The sequence below is a fragment of the Lepidochelys kempii genome, chromosome 2, assembly GCF_965140265.1.
Source record: "Lepidochelys kempii isolate rLepKem1 chromosome 2, rLepKem1.hap2, whole genome shotgun sequence".
NCBI lineage: Eukaryota > Metazoa > Chordata > Testudines > Cheloniidae > Lepidochelys > Lepidochelys kempii.
The window spans coordinates 145,691,580-145,717,016 of NC_133257.1; the positions used below are offsets into that span (position 1 = coordinate 145,691,580).

At 43.3% G+C, this 25,437-nt stretch overlaps 1 protein-coding gene across 4 annotated transcripts in view; it reads right to left on the reverse strand.

Annotated features, from left to right (window-relative positions):
- Window positions 1–1,556: 1,556 nt before the first annotated feature.
- The window catches only part of SRD5A1 (steroid 5 alpha-reductase 1), a 65,800-nt gene continuing 41,919 nt past the window's right edge, over window positions 1,557–25,437 (reverse strand). Inside the window, exons 4-6 of one of the 4 annotated variants that reach the window (XM_073332406.1) lie at window positions 21,959–22,109; window positions 7,889–7,956; window positions 1,557–2,042 (exon numbers count right to left, since the gene is read on the reverse strand). In XM_073332406.1, the coding sequence (XP_073188507.1) occupies window positions 7,890–7,956; window positions 21,959–22,109 (218 nt within the window). In that variant the 3' untranslated portion in view covers window positions 1,557–2,042; window position 7,889. Of the gene's footprint in view, window positions 2,043–5,741; window positions 7,957–21,958; window positions 22,110–25,437 lie in introns of those variants that run through there. The other 3 variants (XM_073332408.1, XM_073332409.1, XM_073332407.1) reach the window with 3 other exon arrangements.

Genomic DNA, 25,437 nt, shown 5'->3' on the forward strand with positions numbered 1-25,437 from the left:
ATGCCAACAGAGAGGATCAGGGCGGTGCCGAACCTTGAGCAGTGGCAGGGTGCCAGGGAGCCGGGGAGCAGTGCCTGGCTGACCGGGAACGCGAATGGTACCAGAAGTCTCAGGACTGGGATCGGTGTCTCGCACTCAGTGCTGGTGAGGTTAGCGGTGCCGTACTCCGGTGCCGGGTGACCGATGGCTGGTTTGCCTCCAGTGCTGTAAACTCACGCTGGGTCGTGGGGAATAGTAGCTACAACACTGCCATGGAATTATAGGGACCTCAGGAGGTCATATAGTCCAGTCCCCTGCACTCAAGGCTGGACTAAGTATTATCTAAACCATCCCTGACAGGTGTTTGTTTAACCTACTCTTAAAACATCTCCATGATGGAGATTCCATAAGCTCCCTAGGCAATTTATTCCAGTGCTTGACCATGCTGACAGTTTCCAAGTTTTTCCTAATGTCCAACCTAAACTGTCCTTGCTGCAATTTAAGCCCATTGCTTCTTGTACTATCCTTGGACGTGACTGAGAACAATTTTTCTCCCTCCTCCTTATAACAATCTTTTATATACTTTAAAACTGTTACCATCTCCCCTCAGTCTTCTTTCTCCAGACTAAATAAACCCATCTTTTTCCATTTTCCCTCATAGGTCATGTTTTCTAGACCTGTAATCATTTTTGTTGCTCTTCTCTGGACTTTCTCCAATTTGTCCACAGCTTTCCTAAAATGTGGCACCCAGAATTGGACAAAATACTCCAGCTGAGGCCTAATCAGTGTGGAGCAGAGCAGAATTACTTCTCGTGTCTTGCTTACAACACTCCTACTAATACATCCTAGAATTATATTTGCTTTGTTTGCAACAGTGTTACACTGTTGACTCATATTTAACTTGTGATCCACTATGATCCCCAAATCCCTTTCTGCAGTACTCCTTCCTAGGCAGACATTTCCCATTTTGTATGTGTACAACTGATTGTTCCTTCCTAAGTGGAGTACTTTGCATTTGTCCTTATTGAATTTCTTCCTATTTACTGCATCCTATTTCTTCAGTTTTTCCAGATTATTTTGAATTTTAATCCTATACTCCAAAGCACTTGCAACCCCTCCCAGCTTGGTATCGTCAACAAACTTTATAGGTGTACTCTCTATGCCATTATCTAAATAATGGATATTGAATAGAACTAGACCCAGAACTGATCCCTGTGAGTCCCCACTTGATATGCCCATCCAGCTTGACTGTGAACCACTGATAACTATTCTCTGGGAATGGTTGTTTGTCTTAGCAATTGGCTGAACAAGAAATAGGACTGAGTGGACTTGTACGCTTTAAAGTTTTACATTATTTTGTTTTTCAATGCAGTTACGAAATTTTTTACATACATTGCCCTTTCACAATAAAGAGATTTCACTACAGTACTTGTATGAGGTGAACTTAAAAAAATTAATTTAGTTTATCTTCTTCAGAGTGCAAATATTTGTAATAAAAATAATAGTTATCACTGCACACTTAGTATTCTGTGCTGTAATTTAAATAAATATATTTGAAAATCTAGAAAAACATCCAAATACATTTAAATTGGCATTCCATTATTAACCGTGCAATTAAAACTAAACTATTATTTTAATCTAGTTAATTTGTTTTGCATTAATCACTTGTGTTAACTGCAATTAATTGACAGCCTTGCTAGCAACCAGGGGGTTGGAAGATACCAATCTACTATCCATTCCCCCATAGAAGGGAGTGATTGCTGCCAAGTGAATCTTTAGAAAACTCACTGAAAGGCCTGACGACTTGAAATGTAAGAGGTAGTCTAAAATGTCCTGGATTCTTGCTTAAACAGGTTGTATCCCCCAGGCAATGGACCAAACAGAGAACCTTTTCCAGTTGGCCAGTAAGCAGACATAATTGATTGGTTCCTACTGTTGGACAGAATCTCTTGAACCACCAGGGAATATTCCCACTCTTTATCTAGACACTCAACAACCATTTTGAGAGGTGGAGACTGATGGGTCTGGATGTAGCATTCGATTGCGTTCCTGTGATAGAAGGTCTAGGCGGAGAGAGAGAGAGAAAGAAGAGGTTGAACTAAGAGAGAGAGGAATTCAAAAACCAATACTCCCTTGGCCAGACCAGGGCCATCAGGATTAATTTGGTGTAGTCTTCCTTCAATTTGTGGATGATCTGCAGAATGAGAGGGATCAGGGAAAGGTGTACACTAAATCCCCAGTCCTCTTCTATGTGAAGGCATCAGTGAGGAAGCCTGGACTATGGAAGGCCTGAGAACAAAACTGATGACACTCCTGTTTTCTTTTGTAGCAAACAGGTTGACTGAAGATCCCATATGTGAAAGGTGGGCCTCATTACGCTGTCAGATTTATGGGATTTTTCCATTCGTTTCTCCTTTGATTTAATCAGTGAGTGGAACAGCTATGAAAAACAAGTAAAGAAGGTTTTCCCTATAGCAGGTTCAATTGTTGTAGCGCTAGAATTAGATGACCTTTTCTGGGGCTTCTGTCTCTCTTAGATGAAACATATTGTGTCTGGGAGGACAGAAAGGTTGTCTGTGACGGTGATCAGAATATTGCTGTGGGGGCTTATACTGATCCTTCTTAGAGGTTGGAGGATAAATTCTCAGAGAGCTGTTTGTGAATCTTTAAAAGAGTGAAACACCTCATCTCTCTAGTTTGAAAATAAAAACTGTCCATTAAAAATAAGCTGTCCACTTTAGATAAGCTATTACCAGCAGGAGAGTGAGTTTGTGTGTGTATGGGGGTGGAGGGGGGGTGAAAAAACCTGGATTTGTGCTGGAAATGGCCCACCTTGATTATCATGCACATTGTAGGGAGAGTGGTCACTTTGGATAAGCTATTACCAGCAGGAGAGTGAGTTTGTGTGTGTGGTTTTTGGAGGGGGGTGAGGGAGTGAGAGAACCTGGATTTGTGCAGGAAATGGCCCACCTTGATTATCATACACATTGTGAAGAGAGTGGTCTCTTTGGATGGGCTATTACCAGCAGGAGAGCGAGTTTGTGTGTGTGTGTGGGGGGGGGGGCAGAGGGTGAGAAAACCTGGATTTGTGCTGGAAATGGCCCAACTTGATGATCACTTTAGATAAGCTATTACCAGCAGGACAGTGGGGTGGGAGGAGGTATTGTTTCATGGTCTCTGTGTGTATATAATGTCTTCTGCAGTTTCCACGGTATGCATCCGATGAAGTGAGCTGTAGCTTACGAAAGCTCATGCTCAAATAAATTGGTTAGTCTCTAAGGTGCCACAAGTACTCCTTTTCTTTTTGCAAATACAGACTAACACGGCTGTTACTCTGAAACCTGTCATTAAAAGATAGATCATCTACAGATTATTGGATATCTGATGCTATTCTAGAATTAAATAACCATGGTACACTCCTCATGATGATTGCAGAGGCTATTGCTCTAGAGGTCTCATTAACTGCCAAGACAACTAAGGAGTTTGGTTCAAATAGAAAAACTCAAACCCTGGGGACAGTATACCTTTTTTCCATTTGCTTGGCTGTTAGGGCTAGCGATGCCAGTGTGTGCCTGTAGTGGGGTGGTTACTTGCTACGGCCCTGAAAGGGCTGAGGCCAGCCCTGGGAGAGGGCTGGGGCTGTGGGAAAAGCCCAGACTGATTAAAGGAGCAGCTGCAGCTGTGGCCAGCTCAATCAGGCCCAGCTGGCTCCTATAAGAGGCCGTGAGCCAGAAGCCTACTCACTCTCCCTCTGCCTGTAGAGGGAGAAGGGCCTGGCTGCAAGGTGCCAAGCAGGACACCTAGATTGGAGCAGGACTGGGGAAGGGCCAGAGGCACTGTTCCCTCTAAGCTGTGTGTGCACACGCAAATCCTAAACCCCGTGCATACGGCGAAACACTGTGTGCACAATAATTTGCACAGAAGAATTTTTTGAGCACGCAGCCTGTCAAAAATTAGAGGGAACACTGGCCAGAGGAGCTGGGAGCTCCAGCCTGGAAAGCCTCAGGCTGCAGGCTGAATAGGTGCAGGGTTGTAGAGGGGCAGCGCATGGGTAGGTGGAGGCGGCAGGTCCAAAACCCCCTTGCCTGTGATGAGTGATGTAGACACTGCAGTCTGTTCCCAATACAAGGGGCTAAGTGTGGACTGGCAGTAGCCCAGACTGAGGAGAGGTGGGGTTAGAGCGTGTGGGTTCCCCTGGGTGGGAAGACCCAGAACCTGAGTGTGTGGGGGTACTGCTGGGGGGGGGGGGCAGCACTCCAGAGAAAGGGGCACCGGGTCCTGGGAGGGTCACAGGGGGCCAGCGGTAAGGCGGATCACCAGCCTGCAGAGGGCGCTCCAGTGGCTGGACGAGCTAATTCCTGACGACTACCAGCAGGAGGCGCTGGAGGGGTGAGGCTGAACCTTTACAGTGCCACATAGATTTGGCCAGCTGTAATAGGGCATCATTAAGAGGGAAGGCAACCCTTCTGGGGCTGAAGTCTGGCCACCAATTTGTACCAGCTCAGCTTGAATACTCAGAGTTGCAACCATTCTCCTGAGCAATTCCTAGTAGGACATGAACTGAAACTGAAGAAGCTGAAGTCAGGACCACTGAATAGTTCAAGGATGGTGATGACTGGGCTGCTGGAGCTTGTTAGGATATAGATACTGCGGCCTGTCTGTAAAGGCCTATACTCTAAGAATTTAGGTGTATTCTTATCACTTAGCTAGTTATAGAAGTATAAAAGAAAATCAAAATCACTGTCTGCTAGTGTAAGGGTCTTCTCTTACTGTGACTGTCTGAGGCCCTGTTCTTAGGCTAAGGCCTTTGGCTAAGCAGCAGAGGGAGCCATAAGCTGGGAAGCGACCGGTCACATCCTCACATTCCAAACTATTCATGCTGAAATAAGGCAATCTGGGGCTGTTAGAAAGGTGATCTGATCTATCACCTCCCAAGAAAGGGAAGAGCCTAGAGGATGTAAAAGGAAGTTTAGTTTGATAGTTTTCTGTTCGGTAAGAACTCACTTATCAATAGACACAGCTGGAAAACCCTTATGTCTTTATAGATGTAGTTGTGAAATCCTCACTTCTGTATTGTTTTGTCATTATAGTTCCCACTTTGCCATTGTTTATTTACATGGTCTCTGTTTGGTTCTGTGATTTTCTGTCTGCTGTATAATTAATTTTGCTGGGTGTTGTCATAAATATAAAGGGAAGGGTAAGCCCCTTTAAAATCCCTCCTGGCAGGAGGAAAAATCCTCTCACCTGTAAAGGGTTAAGAAGCTAAAGGTAACCTCGCTGGCACCTGACCAAAATGACCAATGAGGAGATAAGATACTTTCAAAAGCTGGGAGGAAGGAGAGAAACAAAGGGTCTGTGTCTGTTTTGTATGCTGCTTTTGCTGGGGATAGAGCAGGAATGGAGTCTTAGAACTTTAGTAAGTAATCTAGCTAGGTATGTGTTAGATTATGATTTCTTTAAATGGCTGAGAAAAGAACTGTGCTGAGTCACAAACTGTGATGCAGCAGGGAAATTGTGAGGCGAATCCAACAGAGGGAGCTCCAACTCAAGTTGCAGGTGGTAAGAAGGAACTGAGTGGAGTCAGGGTGCTGGCACCCTTATGTATCATAGAATATCAGGGTTGGAAGGGACCCCAGAAGGTCATCTAGTCCAACCCCCTGCTCGAAGCAGGACCAATTCCCAGTTAAATCATCCCAGCCAGGGCTTTGTCAAGCCTGACCTTAAAAACCTCTAAGGAAGGAGATTCTACCACCTCCCTAGGTAACGCATTCCAGTGTTTCACCACCCTCTTAGTGAAAAAGTTTTTCCTAATATCCAATCTAAACCTCCCCCACTGCAACTTGTAATATGTAGGCTGCAATATGTAGCCTCAGGAAGGGCCATGAGAAGGTACAGGTGTGGCAAAAAAGTCTCCAGCTTGCAGTGGGCAAGACACCAACACACCAGTGTGGAATACACATCTGCACACACTGTAAGAAGAACCAGTGGTATCATACTTTCTGATCACTTTGCACTCCCAGTTAAATACACAGAAGTCATATGAGGCATTAAATCTTAGAAAACGATCCCCAGACAAAGGAACCAAACTTTTTAAAAAACTGTTTTGTTCCTTCAATATGCTTCTCCCCTCTCTGGTTGAATCTGTCAAACACAGCACCTACTGGGAAGGAAACAGAATTTTAATAAGTTTTTGTTAACCACCTGCCAAAATCCAAAAATGACGAACAGTACAGCAAAGCTGCTTTAGAGGGAAGGAGATGGTGAGGAGGTTAATTTCAGTGTGAGTAGGCAAAGTCTGCCTTGTTGGTCTGAACTGGGAGGTAGGTAGCCTCAAATGATGTTGGAATTAAGATAAGGCTTTAAAGAAGGCAATACACCTAAGCTTTGTTTGTCTTCAAAGCAGCACTTGAGATCTAAAAAGTGTCCAGGCATACTGAGACTATTTAAAAGGTAACCTCCCAAGGAAACAAAAACAACCCTCCTCCCTTGACCTCACCCAAAAAAGAGAAACTGGGCTTGTGTCTTTCCTTAGGATTTAAATAAAGGAAAACAAAATTGTTAAAACACTTTCTGCTTGTTTTTTACATTAAAGATTCAGGACTTATTCCTACTTCTCCAGTTACCATAGTCTTTTAGAGTAGATATCACAAGAGAAAGGAGACTGAAAGCTGAGCAACTGGGAAGAGAAGAGATTTTTAAATCACTATTTAAAACTCCATTTACTTTTAGTCTCTGTTTAAAACCCAGCAATTAAGTCTCTGTTTAAGATTCAACAGCCCCACTCTTTCAGTTAAGGTACTAGAACTCTCGTGAGTTTACTGTGAGCTTACCGAAGTCATTTAGCAAATCTAGGAAAGGAGAACAGACTTGACATTATTAAGGTAAAAACAAGTATTCAAAAATCTGTTTTCTCTTTGGAAAACAGATGTCATCCATGCACTTATCACAAAGAAGTAAAAACATTTTTGAAAAATTCTCTATAGTTCTCGTGAAGTTTGTTATTTTAGGCAAGCCAGAAAACAGTGCTACCTAAAACTGCTAAAAGTGTCAAAGACCCTAAACCTCCTAAACCAGAAATAGATACGAAATGTAAACTGCAGAAGTCATTAGGGGACTAGTAAGCAATTAAGGCAAATCGTTTACCAGTAACACTAACATTCTTGTATGAAAAATAAAAAGTGGAACAAAGAGTACAATGGAAAAAATAAGGAAAGCAGAACATGTCATGGAAGTGGGTGAGAAGACAGCCCCTGAAAAGTACTTGAGAGAGTTATCAATCTGGAGGAAGACGTAAATCTTAACCCATTATTTGCCAAAGTTACTGCTACTGTCATAAGTAGTGCATGTCGTGTTAACAGTGTTCTATTGTTTGTGCCTGCACAGATGTGTGGGGGCTGAGGTACCTCTCACCACTACTCCTTGCTCAGTGGCTGGGTATAATACTGAGTACAAAGACTACATGTAGTGACACTACTAGCACTAGATTATCCATGGGGGGTAAGGCAAGTCAATCCAGTGTTTGTGTGGGGGTAGATAGTACACAAGCACCCACTGCTATGGTGCAATATATGAAATCTTGGAGGTGTTGTGCCTGGCTGAGGCAGAAACAGCAACAGGTAGAGGCAGGATAAGAAGCAGTACAGGCACCACTGTAGTTCCAATGATGAAGATATGATCTTACTAAGGCATTTATTACACTGTGCTCCAGATAGGAACAGGATGGCTGATTCTTCTGTCACTATCACCTTATCCATCAGTTGTATTTTATATGTTAGGAAACGAACATAAGTGGCACTGAAAATGTTCAAAGAAAACCTTTAGGCTAACTTGTTGGGAGTTGTTTGTGAACTGAATATTTTCAGAAGAGCAGCCACCATCATTCAAAGTCAGCCAACTCCATGACGCACACCTCAGAACACAAATGGAATCACAATCTTCCTGGACTTTGGGTAGTCTTCAAATTTCTCAAGATACCATCTGAAAAAAGAAAGCACTTGAATTAGTATTCATCTTCAAAATACTACAAAAGAGACTAAATTATTGTAGGAAACGGACAGAGAAACATTTATAGTAATATAAGTAGATTAATCTACAAAGGAACATCACCAGGCCTCACTTCATGTGCAGAACTCCTATTTTAAAATTATCACACCCATCCTCATGAGATCAGAGTGCTGACTACAAAAATGAATTCAAACCTATTGTTGCCAACAATGGTGAAATCAAATTAATGAGAGTGGTGTGTGTGGAGCCAGTGTTGGACTAGATTGATGACTGATATCTTTCTAATATGGGAAATGTAAGAAAGAGTGACTCCACAGCAGACCCCAGAATTTGGCCTGATCTTTAGAAAGAAATATGTTTCGCAAAAAGAAAAGGAGTACTTGTAGCACCCTAGAGACTAACCAATTTATTTGAGCATAAGCTTTCGTGAGCTACAGCATCCGATGAAGTGAGCTGTAGCTCACGAAAGCTTATGCTCAAATAAATTGGTTAGTCTCTAAGGTGCCACAAGTACTCCTTTTATTTTTGCGAATACAGACTAACACGGCTGTTACTCTGAAACCCATATGTTTCTCAGGTACCCTACTGAGCTTGTGTTGACTGAAATTGTCTGCCAGTTTTACAACCTCAGTGTTAATTGCAGAAACACATTCAGAGACAAAGAGTTTGTTCTAAAAGTAACAAGATAACAGCTGACCTTTATGGCTGGTACAACTTTGTTTTTCTGAACTCTGGAGTAAGATTTGTGAAATCTCCCCACTCTTGTATGCTTATCTTGTTCATTTCCTTTTTGATATAACAAGTGGGATGAATAGACTTATTGAAGTCTGCCATGTCCCACTGATTTTAGAGCGGTTGTGTTAAAGGATGGGTAGGTGATAAAATACAGATGTGACAGGATATACATTGGAGTGTGAATATAGTTGTATGTAGGTTTGAATGAGGAATGAAAGATTAAAGGTTCAGGTGCCAGCCTTAAAATAAGACCGTTTGGCTGAAGAATGCAGTGGACGAGATAGCCCGATAACCCTGAGGGCATACTTGCCCCAAGGACAGGAGGGCTGAAGTACAAGATAACAACATACCATCATTTTGTCATTGCTGTGCCATCTGCGTGATTATCACTTCAAACATGAGAACAGCATGATGAAGCAAACCCTACACACCACACAACAAAAACACTAACCCAGGAAACAAATCCTGCAACAAACCCTGGTGCCAACTATGTCTGCATATCTATTCAAAGGACACCATCATAGGACCTAACCACATCAGCCACACCATCAGGGGCTCATTCACCTGCACATCTAACCAACGTGATATATGCCATCATGTGCCAGCAATGCCCCTCTGCCATGTACATTGGCCAAACCGGACAGATTCTACGCAAAAGAATAAATGGACACAAATCTGACATCAGGAATTATAACATTCAAAAACCAGTAGGAGAACACTTCCATCTCCCTGGTCACTCAATAACAGACTTAAAAGTGGCAGTTCTTCAACAAAAAAACTTCAGAAACAGTCTCCATCGAGAAACTGCAGAACTGGAACTAATTTGCAAACTGGACACCATCAAATTAGGCCTGAATAGAGACTGGGAGTGCCTGGGGCACTACAGAAACTAAATCAATGTGTTAGTCTCTAACGTGCCACAAGTACTCCCTGTTGTTTTAAAAAAATCTAATTTCCCCTTGCTAAATACTCACACCTTCCTATCAATTGTCTGAAATAGGCCAACTTGTTTACACTGGCCTCATTAACACAACAAAAGTGACTTCCACTCCTTCTTGTCAACTGGTTGAGAATTGCCTACCTCCAACTTAAACTGAATTGGCTTGTTAGCACTGACCCCCCCCCCCACTTGGTAAGGCAACTCCCATCTTTTCAAATGCTGTGTATTTATACCTCCCTACTGTATGTTCCACTCCATGCATCTAATGTAGTGGATTTAGCCCACAAAAGCTTATGCCCAAATACATTTGTTAGTCTCTAAAGTGCCACAAGGATTCTCGTTGTTTTTGCTGATACAGACTAACATGGCTACCACTCGGAAACCTGTTGCCTATAAACTTGTATGAGGATAAGTTCCTATAAAAACAGACCCTGAAGATTGAGGACTTTGGTCTGATTCTGCAAACCAACCTCCAAGAGCATCGGATGCGCATCTGACAAGACCCTGCTCCACCCTCGTGTCCAGGCCACCTTGCCAGACACCTGGCACAAGCAACTTCTAGGCTGGTAACTATAACAACCTTGCAGAACTTGTGGGTGTATGTGTAGAATATCAGGGTTGGAAGGGACCTCAGGAGGTCATCTAGTCCAACCCCCTGCTCAAAAGCAGGACCCATCCCCAATTAAATCATCCCAGCCAGGGCTTTGTCAAGCCTGACCTTAAAAACTTCTAAGGAAGGAGATTCCACCACCTCCCTAGGCAACACATTCCAGTGTTTCACCACCCTCCTAGTGAAAAAGTTTTTCCTAATATCCAACCTAAACCTTCCCCACTGCAACTTGAGACCATTACTCCTTGTCCTGTCCTCTTCCACCACTGAGCATAGTCTAGAACCATCCTCTCTGGAACCACCTCTCAGGTAGTTGAAAGCAGCTATCAAATCCCCCCTCATTCTTCTCTTCCGCAGACTAAACAATCCCAGTTCCCTCAGCCTCTCCTCATAAGTCATGTGTTCCAGACCCCTAATCATTTTTGTTGCCCTTCGCTGGACTCTCTCCAATTTATCCACATCCTTCTTGTAGTGTGGGGCCCAAAACTGGACACAGTACTCCAGATGAGGCCTCACCAATGTCGAATAGAGGGGAACGATCACGTCCCTCGATCTGCTCGCTATGCCCCTACTTATACATCCCAAAATGCCATTGGCCTTCTTGGCAACAAGGGCACACTGCTGACTCATATCCAGCTTCTCATCCACTGTCACCCCTAGGTCCTTTTCCGCAGAACTGCTGCCTAGCCATTCGATCCCTAGTCTGTAGCTGTGCATTGGGTTCTTCCATCCTAAGTGCAGGACCCTGCACTTATCCTTATTGAATCTCATCAGATTTCTTTTGGCCCAATCCTCCAATTTGTCTAGGTCCTTCTGTATCCTATCCCTGCCCTCCAGCGTATCTACCACTCCTGCTAGTTTAGTATCATCCGCAAATTTGCTGAGAGTGCAATCCACACCATCCTCCAGATCATTTATGAAGATATTGAACAAAACCGGCCCCAGGACCGACCCCTGGGGCACTCCACTTGTTACCGGCTGCCAACTAGACATGGAGCCATTGATCACTACCCGTTGAGCCCGACAATCTAGCCAACTTTCTACCCACCTTATAGTGCATTCATTCAGCCCATAGTTCTTTAACTTGCTGATAAGAATACTGTGGAAGACCGTGTCAAAAGCTTTGTTAAAGTCAAGATACAAGACATCCACTGCTTTCCCTTCATCCACAGAACCAGTAATCTCATCATAGAAGGCGATTAGATTAGTCAGGCATGACCTTCCCTTGGTGAATCCATGCTGACTGTTCCTGATCACTTTCCTCTCATGTAAGTGCTTCAGGATTGATTCTTTGAGGACCTGCTCCATGATTTTTCCGGGGACTGAAGTGAGGCTCACTGGCCTGTAGTTCCCAGGATCCTCTTTCTTCCCTTTTTTAAAGATTGGCACTACATTAGCCTTTTTCTAGTCATCCGGGACCTCCCCCATTCGCCACGAGTTTTCAAAGATAATGGCCAATGGCTCTGCAATCACAGCCGCCAGTTCCTTTAGCACTCTCGGATGCAACTCGTCCAGCCCCATGGACTTGTGCACGTCCAGCTTTTCTAAATAGTCCCTAACCACCTCTTTCTCCACAGAGGGCTGGCCATCTATTCCCCATGTTGTGATGCCCAGCGCAGCAGTCTGGGAGCTGACTTTGTTCGTGAAGACAGAGGCAAAAAAAGCATTGAGTACATTAGCTTTTTCCACATCCTCTGTCACTAGGTTGCCACCCTCGTTCATTAAGGGGCCCATACTTTCCTTGGCTTTCTTCTTGTTGCCAACACACCTGAAGAAACCCTTCTTGTTACTCTTAACATCTCTCGGTTGCTGCAGCTCCAGGTGCGATTTGGCCCTCCTAATTTCATTCCTACATGCCTGAGCAATATTTTTATACTCTTCCCTGGTCATATGTCCAATCTTCCACTTCTTGTAACCTTCTTTTTTATGCTTAAGATCCGCTAGGATTTCACTGTTAAGCCAAGCTGGTCGCCTGCCATATTTACTATTCTTTCGACACATCGGGATGGTTTGTCCGTGTAACCTCAACAGGGATTCCTTGAAATACAGCCAGCTCTCCTGGACTCCTTTCCCCTTCATGTTAGTCCCCCAGGGGATCCTACCCATCCGTTCCCTGAGGGAGTCGAAGTCTGCTTTCCTGAAGTCCAGGGTCCGTATCCTTCTGCTTACCTTTCTTCCCTGTGTCAGGATCCTGAACTCAACCAACTCATGGTGTGTGTGTGTGTGAATGAGATGTTATAGCTATAAGTGATTGCTTACTCTGATTCTTTTTGTATTAGCAATAAACACGGCATATTGCCATATCCAGTTTAATAAGATCCTGCTGGTTTTTATTTTCTTGGTATAACACAAGGGCAAGTGGGTGGCCCAACATCATACGAAGTAGATAATGTACCACAGAAAGTGCACAGATTCCATTACAAGATGGATACATTGGGATGATGAAAGTGAAGTGGGTGGATTTTAGAGCAGCTGCAAGAAACAGCATGAGGAAGGACTGACAGGTTGGAACAATAGTACCTTCCTCTAGGTAAGGATCTATATCAACTCTCATCAGAATTTAGATATACCAATTCAGACTGCTGGTGAGAAAGAAAACAAATCATGAGGCTTAATCATCTCCAAACCTGGAAAAAGACCCAGGCTTATTTTGGTAGTATTGTAAAAGATTTGTCAGCTTTCAAGCTACTACACCCTCAAAAGGGACGCCATCAACTTCAAAACAAGACCATTTTAAAAAATGAGTTAAGTGTTTTGAGGTACTACACCTGTTCCTGGGTCCTTGTTTTACAAACATATTTTCCTGTTTTAAAAATATTTTTCTTCCCCTTCTTGCTGTGTGAATTGGGATCTGACTCTCACATCCTGGTGAAATGGGATCTGACTTGTGTTCATATTACCAGATCCAATGGCAGGATCAGGGTCTAAGTAACTATTAAGGGGAAACATTAAAACTGACTACACAGAAAAGACTGTCAAATGCACAAAATAAATCATCTGGCATAATTTTTCTCTACTCTTTCATTTAGGGTTTTTTCCCCCCACACATCCCCTCCTGCTTGTCTTCTATGACACTCTTTTTTCCTCCTCCTCGACCTTTTCTACCTTTCAACAGGCTCCCTGTGCAAAAAGTTTGCACAAGGCAACTGGCAAGGATTATTCAGTTTTCTTCTTCTTTGAAGGAGTTGGCAAAAGCTTGATGTAGGAAGAAACTGGAAAAATCCTAGGCAATTTGCCTTGGCAAGCTATTTATACCTGATTGTGTTTATATTGAGCTTTAGGAACTCTAGCCACAGTTGATCTCACATCACTGCAGCTCGACAGTGCTAGCACCTTGTGGAAGTGCTCGTGTAGAGCAGTGGTAGCAGGGAGGATTTGATTTAAATCAAATTGACTCAATTTGGATTTCTACATAAAAATGCATTCTTGTTGGTTGTTATAACCTTAATACATATTCTTCACAACTCAGAGATAGATGAAGATTTCATTTTTAGAAAGTACACACTGTACATTTTAAAAGTGATTTATTTTGAAAACTTTTCAGATTAGTTTTACAGCTATATCAGAAAATGAATGATTGTTTGGTTATTTCATTTACCAAAGGTAACTGAGGCTGATATTTATGAAGTCATTGGGAGATGAAATATCTCCAATTCAACAGGTTAATCATTAATATTTGGAGGATTTTCTTGCTGTGCTGTATTAGGAGGACAACACCACCAGACCGACATTTAAATTGTTTTATTTAACTAAAACAACAATGTTATGTATTCTGTTCTTCAACAGCAAACATATAATATTTTAACAAAACAAGCATATGAAGTTTTGAATTTAGTTAAACATTCAAGTTTTTTAAAATCAGGTTTGTTTTTGTTAAAATTGTTTTTAACTAAATTATTTTTATCCACCCTGAGTGGTAGAGATTTATCACTATGTCCTAAGTCTGGAAGAATTGCCTATAATTTTAAGGAGTCTACTACAAAAGGAGTAGGTTTAATCAGTTTAATTCTGCAGTTGTCATTATCAGCCTCCAGCTACTTAGTCTAATCCAATTGCTCCATGCCACGTATCAGGGTGGATAAAAATCAATTTAAAAAAAAATCAAGAAAATCAGATTTTTTTTATTTAAATCGGATTTTTTTGATAAAACACTTTTTGAGGAAAAAACCTATCTAAAGATAGTTTTAATTACAATACATTATAGCTCAAAGATATTTCATCATGGAATAGAGATAATAAATTCTAATTCTATAGTATGAGACCACATATTCATGTAATGTTAAAGAAAAGTTTTGTAAATGAGTTCCAATAGTTCATGGATTAGGGACCCAATCTTACGGGGTTTCAGGGGCTTCTGTTTAGATTATTTAGGCTAATCTTTCTATCCACCCAATGGGACTTAGCGCTCAGTCTAGAAGATACCATCCGAGGTGCTTAGTTTTGCAGTTCTCAAACTGGATTTGTGTCGCCAGAGACAACATACTTTTTAACAGCAAAAATGTTTTATAATAAATAAATAAATACATAATATACAGAGGTGAGAAATCACAGACCTCAATCCATTTGTCCCTCTGCAAATTTGTGTACACAAAGTCAATCCCCTACCTCTCTCTAAAAGTGCAAAGTTTCAAAAAGTTCAATGAATAGAAGATTGTTGGGGGAATAGATCTGGACATGGAGAAGAAGTCTGGAGATAAATGCAAGAAGGGAGGAACAGGCAGTAGAAACAAAAGTGAAACTGAGCAGCATATTCCAGAAGTCTTGAGGTCTTTCTGAGTGTAGCCTTCATTGATTTGAGATCTACCATACCAGTCTCTCACTAGAAGGGAAAACCTATAATGGCAGCAGGCCATAAAAGAGACTCAGTTGGGAATATTTTAATGAAGTTCCTCTACCTGTGGGTAAGACAGGTATGTGTGCACAATGCAAAGAGTACAACAAAGAAATGCAAGGCCTGGTTTCCCGAATGAAACAACAATATGAGAAGTGTTCCTTCTCAGGAGGAAGCTCCATTGAAGATGATGAAAGGAACATGTCTGAACATGCAGGATCTTCAGGTTGGTAAACGTTTTATTTCCTGCTTCTTTCTTAAAGACTGCCTGTCTTCCTTCTGGACTATTCTTGAATTCTCATGTTTGAGCAAAAAATATAGTTGTTACTCTATGGTACTATCGTTTTAGATGCAGTTGTGATAAAAAAATAAATAGCTGAAATAGGCAGATCTTCCTTTTACAATTTCACTTTTAAAGTAGTACTGAGTGTCAGTAAATGCAACGAGTAATACTAAATGAGCAGTATGATAATAATAGTGAAATAACTGCATTGACTTATTTTGTTTAATCATAGCCCTGGTCTACACTAGGACTTTAGGTCGAATTTAGCAGCCTTAAATCGATGTAAACCTGCACCCGTCCACACAATGAAGCCCTTTATTTCCACTTAAAGGGCTCTTAAAATTGATTTCCTTACTCCACCCCTGACAAGTGGATTAGCGCTTAAATCGGCCTTGCCGGCTCGAATTTGGGGTACTGTGGACACAATTCGATGGTATTGGCCTCCGGGAGCTATCCCAGAGTGCTCCATTGTGACCGCTCTGGATAGCACTCTCAACTCAGATGCACTGGCCAGCTAGACAGGAAAAGAACCGCGAACTTTTGAATCTCATTTCCTGTTTGGCCAGCGTGGCAAGCTGCAGGTGACCATGCAGAGCTCATCAGCAGAGGTGACCATGATGGAGTCCCAGAATCGCAAAAGAGCTCCAGCATGGACCGAATGGGAGGTACGGGATCTGATCACTGTATGGGGAGAGGAATCGGTGCTATCAGAACTCCGTTCCAGTTTTCGAAATGCCAAAACCTTTGTCAAAATCTCTCAGGGCATGAAGGACAGAGGCCATAACGGACCGAAGCAGTGCCGCGTGAAGCTGAAGGAGCTGAGGCAAGCCTACCAGAAAACCAGAGAGGCGAATGGCCGCTCCGGGTCAGAGCCCCAAACATGCCGCTTCTATGATGAGCTGCATGCCATTTTAGGGGGTTCAGCCACCACTATCCCCCGCCGTGTTGTTTGACTCCTTCAATGGAGATGGAGGCAATACGGAAGCAGGTTTTGGGGACGAAGATGATGATGATGAGGAGGAGGTTGTAGATAGCTCACAGCAAGCAAGCGGAGAAACCGGTTTTCCCGACAGCCAGGAACTGTTTCTCACCCTGGACCTGGAGCCAGTACCCCCCGAACCCACCCAAGGCTGCCTCCTGGACCCAGCAGGTGGAGAAGGGACCTCCGGTGAGTGTACCTTTTAAAATACTATACATGGTTTAAAAGCAAGCATGTGAAAGGATTATTTTGCCCTGGCATTCACGGCTCTCCTGGATGTACTCCCAAAGCCTTTGCAAAAGGTTTCTGGGGAGGGCAGCCTTATTGCGTCCTTCATGGTAGGACACTTTACCACTCCAGGCCAGTAACACGTACTCTGGAATCATTGTACAACAGAGCATTGCAGTGTATGTTTGCTGGCGTTCAAACAACATCCGTTCTTTATCTCTCTGTGTTATCCTCAGGAGAGTGAGATATAATTCATGGTCTCCTGGTTGAAATAGAGTGCTTTTCTTCAGGAGACACTCAGAGGAGCCCATTCCTGCTGGGCTGTTTGCCTGTGGCTAAACAGAAATGTTCCCCGCTGTTAGCCACAGGGAGGGGGGAGGGTTGAGGGAGTAGCCACGCGGTGGGGGGAGGCAAAATGCGACCTTGTAACGAAAGCACATGTGCTGTGTATGTAATGTTAACAGCAATGTTTACCCTGAAAAAGTGTAGCCACTGTTTTATAAAATATGTCTTTTTAAATACCACTGTCCCTTTTTTTTTTCTCCACCAGCTGCATGTGTTTCAATGATCACAGGATCTTCTCCTTCCCAGAGGCTACTGAAGCTTAGAAAGAAAAAAAAACGCACTCGAGATGAAATGTTCTCCAAGCTCATGCTGTCCTCCCACACTGACAGAGCACAGACGAATGCGTGGAGGCAAATAATGTCCGAGTACAGGAAAGCACAAAATGACCGGGAGGAGAGGTGGCGGGCTGAAGAGAGTAAGTGGCGGGCTGAAGACAGGGCTGAAGCTCAAATGTGGCGACAGCGTGATGAGAGGAGGCAGGATTCAATGCTGAGGCTGCTGGAGGACCAAACCAGTATACTCCAGTGTATGGTTGAGCTGCAGCAAAGGCAGCTGGAGCACAGACTGCCACTACAGCCCCTGTGTAACCAACCGCCCTCCTCCCCAAGTTCCATAGCCTCCACACCCAGACGCCCAAGAACGCGGTGGGGGGGCCACTGGCCAACCAGCCACTCCGCCACAGAGTATTGCCCCAAAAAATGAAGGCTGGCATTCAATAAATTTTAAAGTTGTAAACTTTTAAAGTGCTGTGTGGCATTTTCCTTCCCTCCTCCACCACCCCTCCTGGACTACCTTGGTAGTCATCCCCCTATTTGTGTGATGAATGAATAAAGAATGCATGAATGTGAAGCAACAATGACTTTATTGCCTCTGCAAGCGGTGATTGAAGGGAGGAGGGGCGGGTGGTTAGCTTACAGGGAAGTAGAGTGAACCAAGGGGCGGGGGGTTTCATCAAGGAGAAACAAACAGAACTTTCACACCGTAGCCTGGCCAGTCATGAAACTGGTTTTCAAAGCTTCTCTGATGTGTACCGCGCCCTCCTGTGCTCTTCTAACCGCCCTGGTGTCTGGCTGCGCGTAACCAGCAGCCAGGCAATTTGCCTCAACCTCCCACCCCGCCATAAACGTCTTCCCCTTACTCTCACAGATATTGTAGAGCACACAGCAAGCAGTAATTAACAGTGGGAATATTGGTTTTGCTGAGGTCTAAGCGAGTCAGTAAACTGCGCTAGCGCGCCTTTAAGCATCCAAATGCACATTCTACCACCATTCTGCACTTGCTCAGCCTGTAGTTGAACAGCTCCTGACTACTGTCCAGGCTGCCTGTGTACGGCTTCATGAGCCATGGCATTAAGGGGTAGGCTGGGTCCCCAAGGATACACATAGGCATTTCAACATCCCCAACAGTTATTTTCTGGTCTGGGAATAAAGTCCCTTCCTGCAGCTTTTGAAACAGACCAGAGTTCCTGAAGATGCGAGCGTCATGTACCTTTCCAGGGCCATCCCACGTTGATGTTGGTGAAACGTCCCTTGTGATCCACCAGAGCTTGCAGCACTATTGAAAAGTACCCCTTGCGGTTTATGTACTCGGCGGCTTGGTGCTCCGGTGCCAAGATAGGGATATGGGTTCAGTCTATGGCCCCACCACAGTTAGGGAATCCCACTGCAGCAAAGCCATCCACTATGACCTGCACATTTCCCAGGGTCACTACCCTTGATATCAGCAGATCTTTGATTGTGTGGGCTACTTGCATCACAGCAGCCCCAACAGTAGATTTGCTTACTCCAAATTGATTCCCAACTGACCGGTAGCTGTCTGGCATTGCAAGCTTCCACAGGGCTATCGCCACTCGCTTCTCAACTGTGAGGGCTGCTCTCATCTTGGTATTCATGCGCGTCAGGGCAAGGGAAAGCAAGTCACAAAGTTCTATGAAAGTGCCCTTATACATGCGAAAGTTTCGCAGCCACTGGGAATCGTCCCAGACCTGCAACACTATGTGGTCCCACCAGTCTGTGCTTGTTTCCCGAGCCCAGAATCGGCGTTCCACAGCATGAACCTGCCCCATTAGCACCATGATGCATGAGGACTGGAGTGGTTATTTGTACAAACTACCTAATGTCTCATTCACTTTATAGGGTGCTTTAAGCAATCACTTAACATTCCTTAGAAGTGACAATTAACATACTCGGTTAAGAAAGGAAAAAATGAAATTGGCTATGCTATCATTAGGTTACAGAGTAACAGCCGTGTTAGTCTGTATTCGCAAAAAGAAAAGGAGTACTTGTGGCACCTTAGAGACTAACCAATTTATTAGAGCATAAGCTTTCGTGAGCTACAGCTCACTCTAGCTCACGAAAGCTTATGCTCTAATAAATTGGTTAGTCTCTAAGGTGCCACAAGTACTCCTTTTCTTTTTATCATTAGGTTAGGAGCTTTTAATAATTATTCCTTACAAATCTTTCAGACCTTATGTAATTTCTTAAGAGGGAGGGAAGATCTGAAGCCTTTGATCCATACCCTACTCCTAATGAATCAGCTTTATAACTAGATATAGTGTTTAACTCTTCATAAATGTTGGTGGTTTACATGATAATGTTCTAAATATGGCCCCAAACCTACACATGCACAGTTCCATTGAGTTCAATAGGAATAGCTACATTCATAAAGTTACTGTAAAGTTTTTGCATGATCAGGACTTGTATCATGATACACTATCTCTTGGTCAGCAACTAGACAGCATCTTGATTATTTGTATTACCATAGCACTAAGGCGTCCCAGGCATGGAGCCAGACCCCAATGTGAGGTGGTACACAAAAACAGAACAAAAAGATTGATGTAATCTCTTTGTGGCAGGGACTAATATAATACAAGACACAACAGATGGATATAGAGAGATTGAGAGGGGATGTTAGGATATAGATATTCAGGCCTGTCTGTAAAGGCCTATACTCTAAGAATTTAGGTGTATTCTTATCACTTGGCTAGTTATAGAGGTACAAAAGAGAATCAAAATCACTGTCTGCCGGTGTAAGGGCCTTCTCTTACTGTGACAGTCTGAGGCCCTGTTCTTAGGCTAAGGCCTTTGGCTAAGCAACAGAGGCAGCCATAAGCTGGGAAGCGAACGGTCACATCCTCACATTCCAAACTAATCACATTGAAATAAGGTGCTATTGGGCTGTTAGGAATACAATCCTGTCCTGATAGTGCCTATCACATCCAAAGAAAGGGAAGTGCCTAGAAAATGTAAAAGGAAACTTAGTTTGATAGCATCCTGTCTGGCAAGATCTCACTTATCAATAGCTGGGATGTGAAATCCTCACTTCTGTATTGTTTTGTCATTATAGTTCCCACTTTGCTATTGTTTGTCTGTATAATCTCTGTCTGGTTCTGTGATTGTTTCTGTCTGCTGTATAATTAATTTTGCTGGGTGTAAACTAATTAAGGTGGTGGGATATAATTGGGTACATAATCATGTTACAATATGTTAGGATTGGTTAGTTAAATTTCAGGAACATGATTGGTTAAGGTATAGCTAAGCAGAAGTCAAGTTTTATTATATAGTCTGCAGTCAATCAGGAAGTAGGGGGGTGGGGGTGGGGGCGGGCATGCGGGTGGGGGAAATGGGAACAGGGAATGGGGGTAAGGAAACTGGAATCATGTTTTGCTAAAAGGGGAAATGGGAACAGGGAATGGGGCTGGGGAAACTGGAATCATGTTTGGCTAAGGGCAGGAATGGGAACAGGGACACAGGTGTAAGGCTCTGTGGTGTCAGAGCTGGGAAGGAGGATACTAAGGAAGGAAACTGGAATCATGCTTGCTGGAAGTTCACCCCAATAAACATCGAATTGTTTGCACCTTTGGACTTCGAGTATTGTTGTTCTCTGTTCATGCGAGAAGGACCAGGGAAGTGAGTGGGTGAAGGAATAAGCCCCCTAACAGGGGAGTACAAGGAGATCAGTGGAACAGTTTTGGTCACCATGATAGGCTGCAATTTCAGCCCCCCCGTAGTCTAACTGTTGTCATGTTGTGTGGCTGCCAGGGAACTGGTTATGGTGCCCCGATTTTCAGGGTAGAGCTGTACTGATACTGTGAATGCCCCACCTATGCTCCTCTCCATGTCCCCTGTGTCATAACTGAGTGTGGAGAGGCTGGATGCATCAGCTAAGGAGTTCTCAACTGAGCGGATCTAGCTGCTTTCTGGCCCTCTTGTACTCTGCAGGCAACATAAAGGGTCCAAAACACAACTATGAAGCCAATCCTCTGTTTTTTAAAAGCCCAGTATTAACTGAATTACTTTAGGGGGTTAATATAGATATTTCTCTGGAGTATTTCCATCCCAAGTATTCCAATATTAATTGCTAGCACATCCAATTTACCAAGGCTAGTGATATTTTTAAAACCAAGACTGGACGTTTTTCTAAAAGCTATGCTCTAGGAATTATTTTGGGAAGTTATACGGCCTGTGTTATACAGGAGGTCAGACTAGATGATCACAGTGGTCCCATTTCGCCTTGGAATCTATGAAAATTAGAATTGTTTTTATTGCTTACTACTTACTTTTCACTCAGCTGAAACAAGCAACAATTACCTGCAAGTAAATTTGATTTTAAGCATTCCTTTAGGTTTCAGAAAAGTGTTCTTAGTAACAAAGGCAATGAAAGGAACATTGGGCAGGGTCCTCCTCTAATGACTTAATTCAACTGAGTTATGCCAACTTATACCTGCTCAGGAAATGGCCCTCATTTTTTTTAACATGCTATTCTCCCTCTGCCATTTCTTAAAAAGCCCCATAAGATTAGGATAAATTATTTTATTTTAAAATGCTTTCAGTAATCCAAATGTAAAGTTATCAAAAGAAAAAATACTTCAGAGTCAACATTTTTGTATGGCTACATATAAAACCCTCTTATATCTTTATGTTCTAGAAATATTTTTACACCCTAGAATTTGAGACTCAATAGCAGATAATTTAGAGGAAAAGTGAAGAAGAGGAGATTGAAATTTTTAAATTTTGAAAACTTACTGATGATGATGGTGTGCCCTGGAACCTAGGATGAAAAGTGTGCATATGGCAAAAGCAGCACTTTCAAAGGTGCAGCTGGCAAGAGCAAATCCAAACCATTCAAGAATCTCTCCAAAAAAGTTGGCTCCAGTTACATATTCAAACAATCCTCCTAAAGAACACAACACATTATTATAATTCGATGCAAGGAGAGTTACAATGGCACCTGTAACTGTAGTAATAGTTGAATCAGGAAGGGCTGGCTAGATTTCCTTTATTAACCCCATTTGTGGTAAAAGAATTACTTCTTTGCAAGGTTTCTACTATGAATGAGTTTCTTTTGGGCTAAGCAGTTCTGAAATCTCAACTTTCAGACAATTTTTGTAAATTACTAAAGTATGGGCAAAATAAGTTAACTGATTTCAGAAGGCTTTGTGCCTACATACATCGCTATTTTACACTGAAAAAAGCTGACTGTTCCATCTACAAAGAAGTCTTTTTGTATTGTAGAAAATTCTAAAATGGTTGAATTATTCATATTTGTGTGTGCTGTAGGGCCCAGTCTTCCTCAGTTAGTGAGACTACTCCCAGTAGTAATAAGAGCAGGAAATGGCCCTAATTTTTCCCTCTAAGGTTAACAAGCATATCTACATTCATAACGGTGCAACACATAATACAGAGTATTCTAGACATCAATTATGTTGGTACAGTAGGCTCTTATGACATATATTTCTGAAAGTAGGAATATAGATATATAAGACTGATAAATGACTTCAAAACATCTGTAATAATTTACCATGTCAGTTTGCAAGCAACCAGACAAAATATATTATAAGTGACGAGCAGGACAAGCTATTCCACAGCTATCTTAATAGCTATAAAGACTATGCAAAACTTCGTTGATTATATAAAAATCATAAATTCTACTACAAAACACAGTTTTCATACAATCATAGAATATCAGGGTTGGAAGGGACCTCAGGAGGTCATCTAGTCCAACCCCCTGCTCAAAGCAGGACCAATCCCCAACTAAATCATCCCAGCCAGGGCTTCATCAAGCATGACCTTAAAAATATCTAAGGAAGGAGATTCCACCACCTCCTTAGGTAACGCATTCCAGTGTTTCACCACCCTGCTAGTGAAAAACTTTTTCCTAATATCCAAACTAAACCTCCCCCACTGCAACTTGAGACCATTGCTCCTTGTTCTGTCATCAGCTACCACTGAGAACAGTCTAGATCCATCCTCTTTGGAACCCCCTTTCAGGTAGTTGAAAGCAGCTATCAAATCCCCCCTCATTCTTCTCTTCCGCAGACTAAACAATCCCAGTTCCCTCAGCCTCTCCTCATCAGTCATGTGTTCCAGTCCCCTAATAATTTTTGTTGCCCTCCGCTGGACTCTTTCCAATTTTTCCACATCCTTCTTGTAGTGTGGGGCCCAAAACTGGACACAGTACTCCAGATGAGGCCTCACCAATGTCGAATAGAGGGGAACGATCACGTCCCTCGATCTGCTGGCAATGCCCCTACCTATACATCCCAAAATGCCATTGGCCTTCTTGGCAACAAGGACACACTGTTGACTCATATCCAGCTTCTCGTCCACTGTAACCCCTAGGTCCTTTTCTGCAGAACTGCTGCCAAGCCATTCGGTCCCTAGTCTGCAGCGGTGCATGGGATTCTTCCGTCCTAAGTGCAGGACTCTGCACTTGTCCTTGTTGAACCTCATCAGATTTCTTTTGGCCCAATCCTCCTATTTGTCTAGGGCCCTCTGTATCCTATCCCTACCCTCCAGCATATCTACCTCTCCTCCCAGTTTAGTGTCATCTGCAAACTTGCTGAGGGTGCAATCCACACCATCTTCCAGATCATTTATGAAGATATTGAACAAAATTGGCCCCAGGACCGACCTTTGGGCACTCCACTTGATACCATCTGCCAACTAGACATGGAGCCATTGATCAGTACCCGTTGAACCCGACAGTCTAGCCAACTTTCTATCCACCTTATAGTCCATTCATCCAGCCCGTACTTCTTTAACTTGCTGGCAAGAATACTGTGGGAGACCGTGTCAAAAGCTTTGCTAAAGTCAAGGAACAACACGTCCACCGCTTTCCCCTCATCCACAGAGCCAGTTATCTCGTCATAGAAGGCAATTAGATTAGTCAGGCATGACTTGTCCTTGGTGAATCCATGCTGACTGTTCCTGATCACTTTCGTCTCCTCTGGGTGCTTCAGAAGTGATTCCTTGAGGACCTGCTCCGTGATTTTTCCAGGAACTGAGATGAGGCTGACTGACCTGTAGTTCCCAGGATCCTCCTTCTTCCCTTTCTTAAAGATGGGCACTACATTAGCCTTTTTCCAGTCATCTGAGACTTCCCCCGATCGCCATGAGTTTTCAAAGATAATGGCCAATGGCTCTGCAGTCACATCCGCCAACTCCTTTAGCACTCTCAGATGCAGCGCATCCGGCCCCATGGACTTGCGCTCGTGCAGCTTTTCTAAATAGTCCCGAACCACTTCTTTCTCCACAGAGGGCTGGTCACCTCCTTCCCATGCTGTGCTGCCCAGTGCAGTGGTCTGGGAGCTGACCTTGTTCGTGAAGACAGAGGCAAAAAAAGCATTGAGTACATTAGCTTTTTCCACATCCTCTGCCACTAGGTTGCCTCCCTCATTCAGTAAGGGGCCCACACTTTCCTTGACTTTCATCTTGTTGCTAACATACCTGAAGAAACCCTTCTTGTTACTCTTAACATCTCTTGCTAGCTGCAACTCCAAAACTTCCTGATTTCACTCCTGCATGCCCGAGCAATATTTTTATACTCTTCCCTGGTCATTTGTCCAATCTTCCACTTCTTGTAACCTTCTTTTTTGTGTTTAAGATCAGCAAGGATTTCACTATTAAGCCAAGCTGGTCGCCTGCCATATTTACTATTCTTTCTACACACCAGGATGGTTTGTCCCTGCAACCTCAATGAGGATTCTTTAAAATACAGCCAGATCTCCTGGACTCCCTTCCCCTTCATGTTATTCTCCCAGGGGATCCTGCCCATCAGTTCCCTGAGGGAGTCAAAGTCTGCTTTTCTGAAGTCCAGGGTCCGTATTCTGCTGCTCTCCTTTCTTCCCTGTGTCAGGATCCTGAACTCGACCATCTCATGGTCACTGCCTCCCAGGTTCCCATCCACTTTAGCTTCCCCTACTAATTCTTCCTGATTTGTGAGCAGCAGGTCAAGAAGAGCTCTGCCCCTAGTTGGTTCCTCCAGCACTTGCACCAGGAAATTGTCCCCTACACTTTCCAAAAACTTCCTGGATTGTCTGTGCACTGCTGTATTGCTCTCCCAGAAGATATCAGGGTGACTGAAGTCTCCCATGAGACTTCCTTTTACTATTCTTGCAGCTGTGTATTAGCAGAGTTACTAATGTATTCTGCAGGAATTATTTCACAACAGGAAATAATTTTTTCCCCAGCTGACAGTGATTTTTATGTAAGAAGGCCTTAAC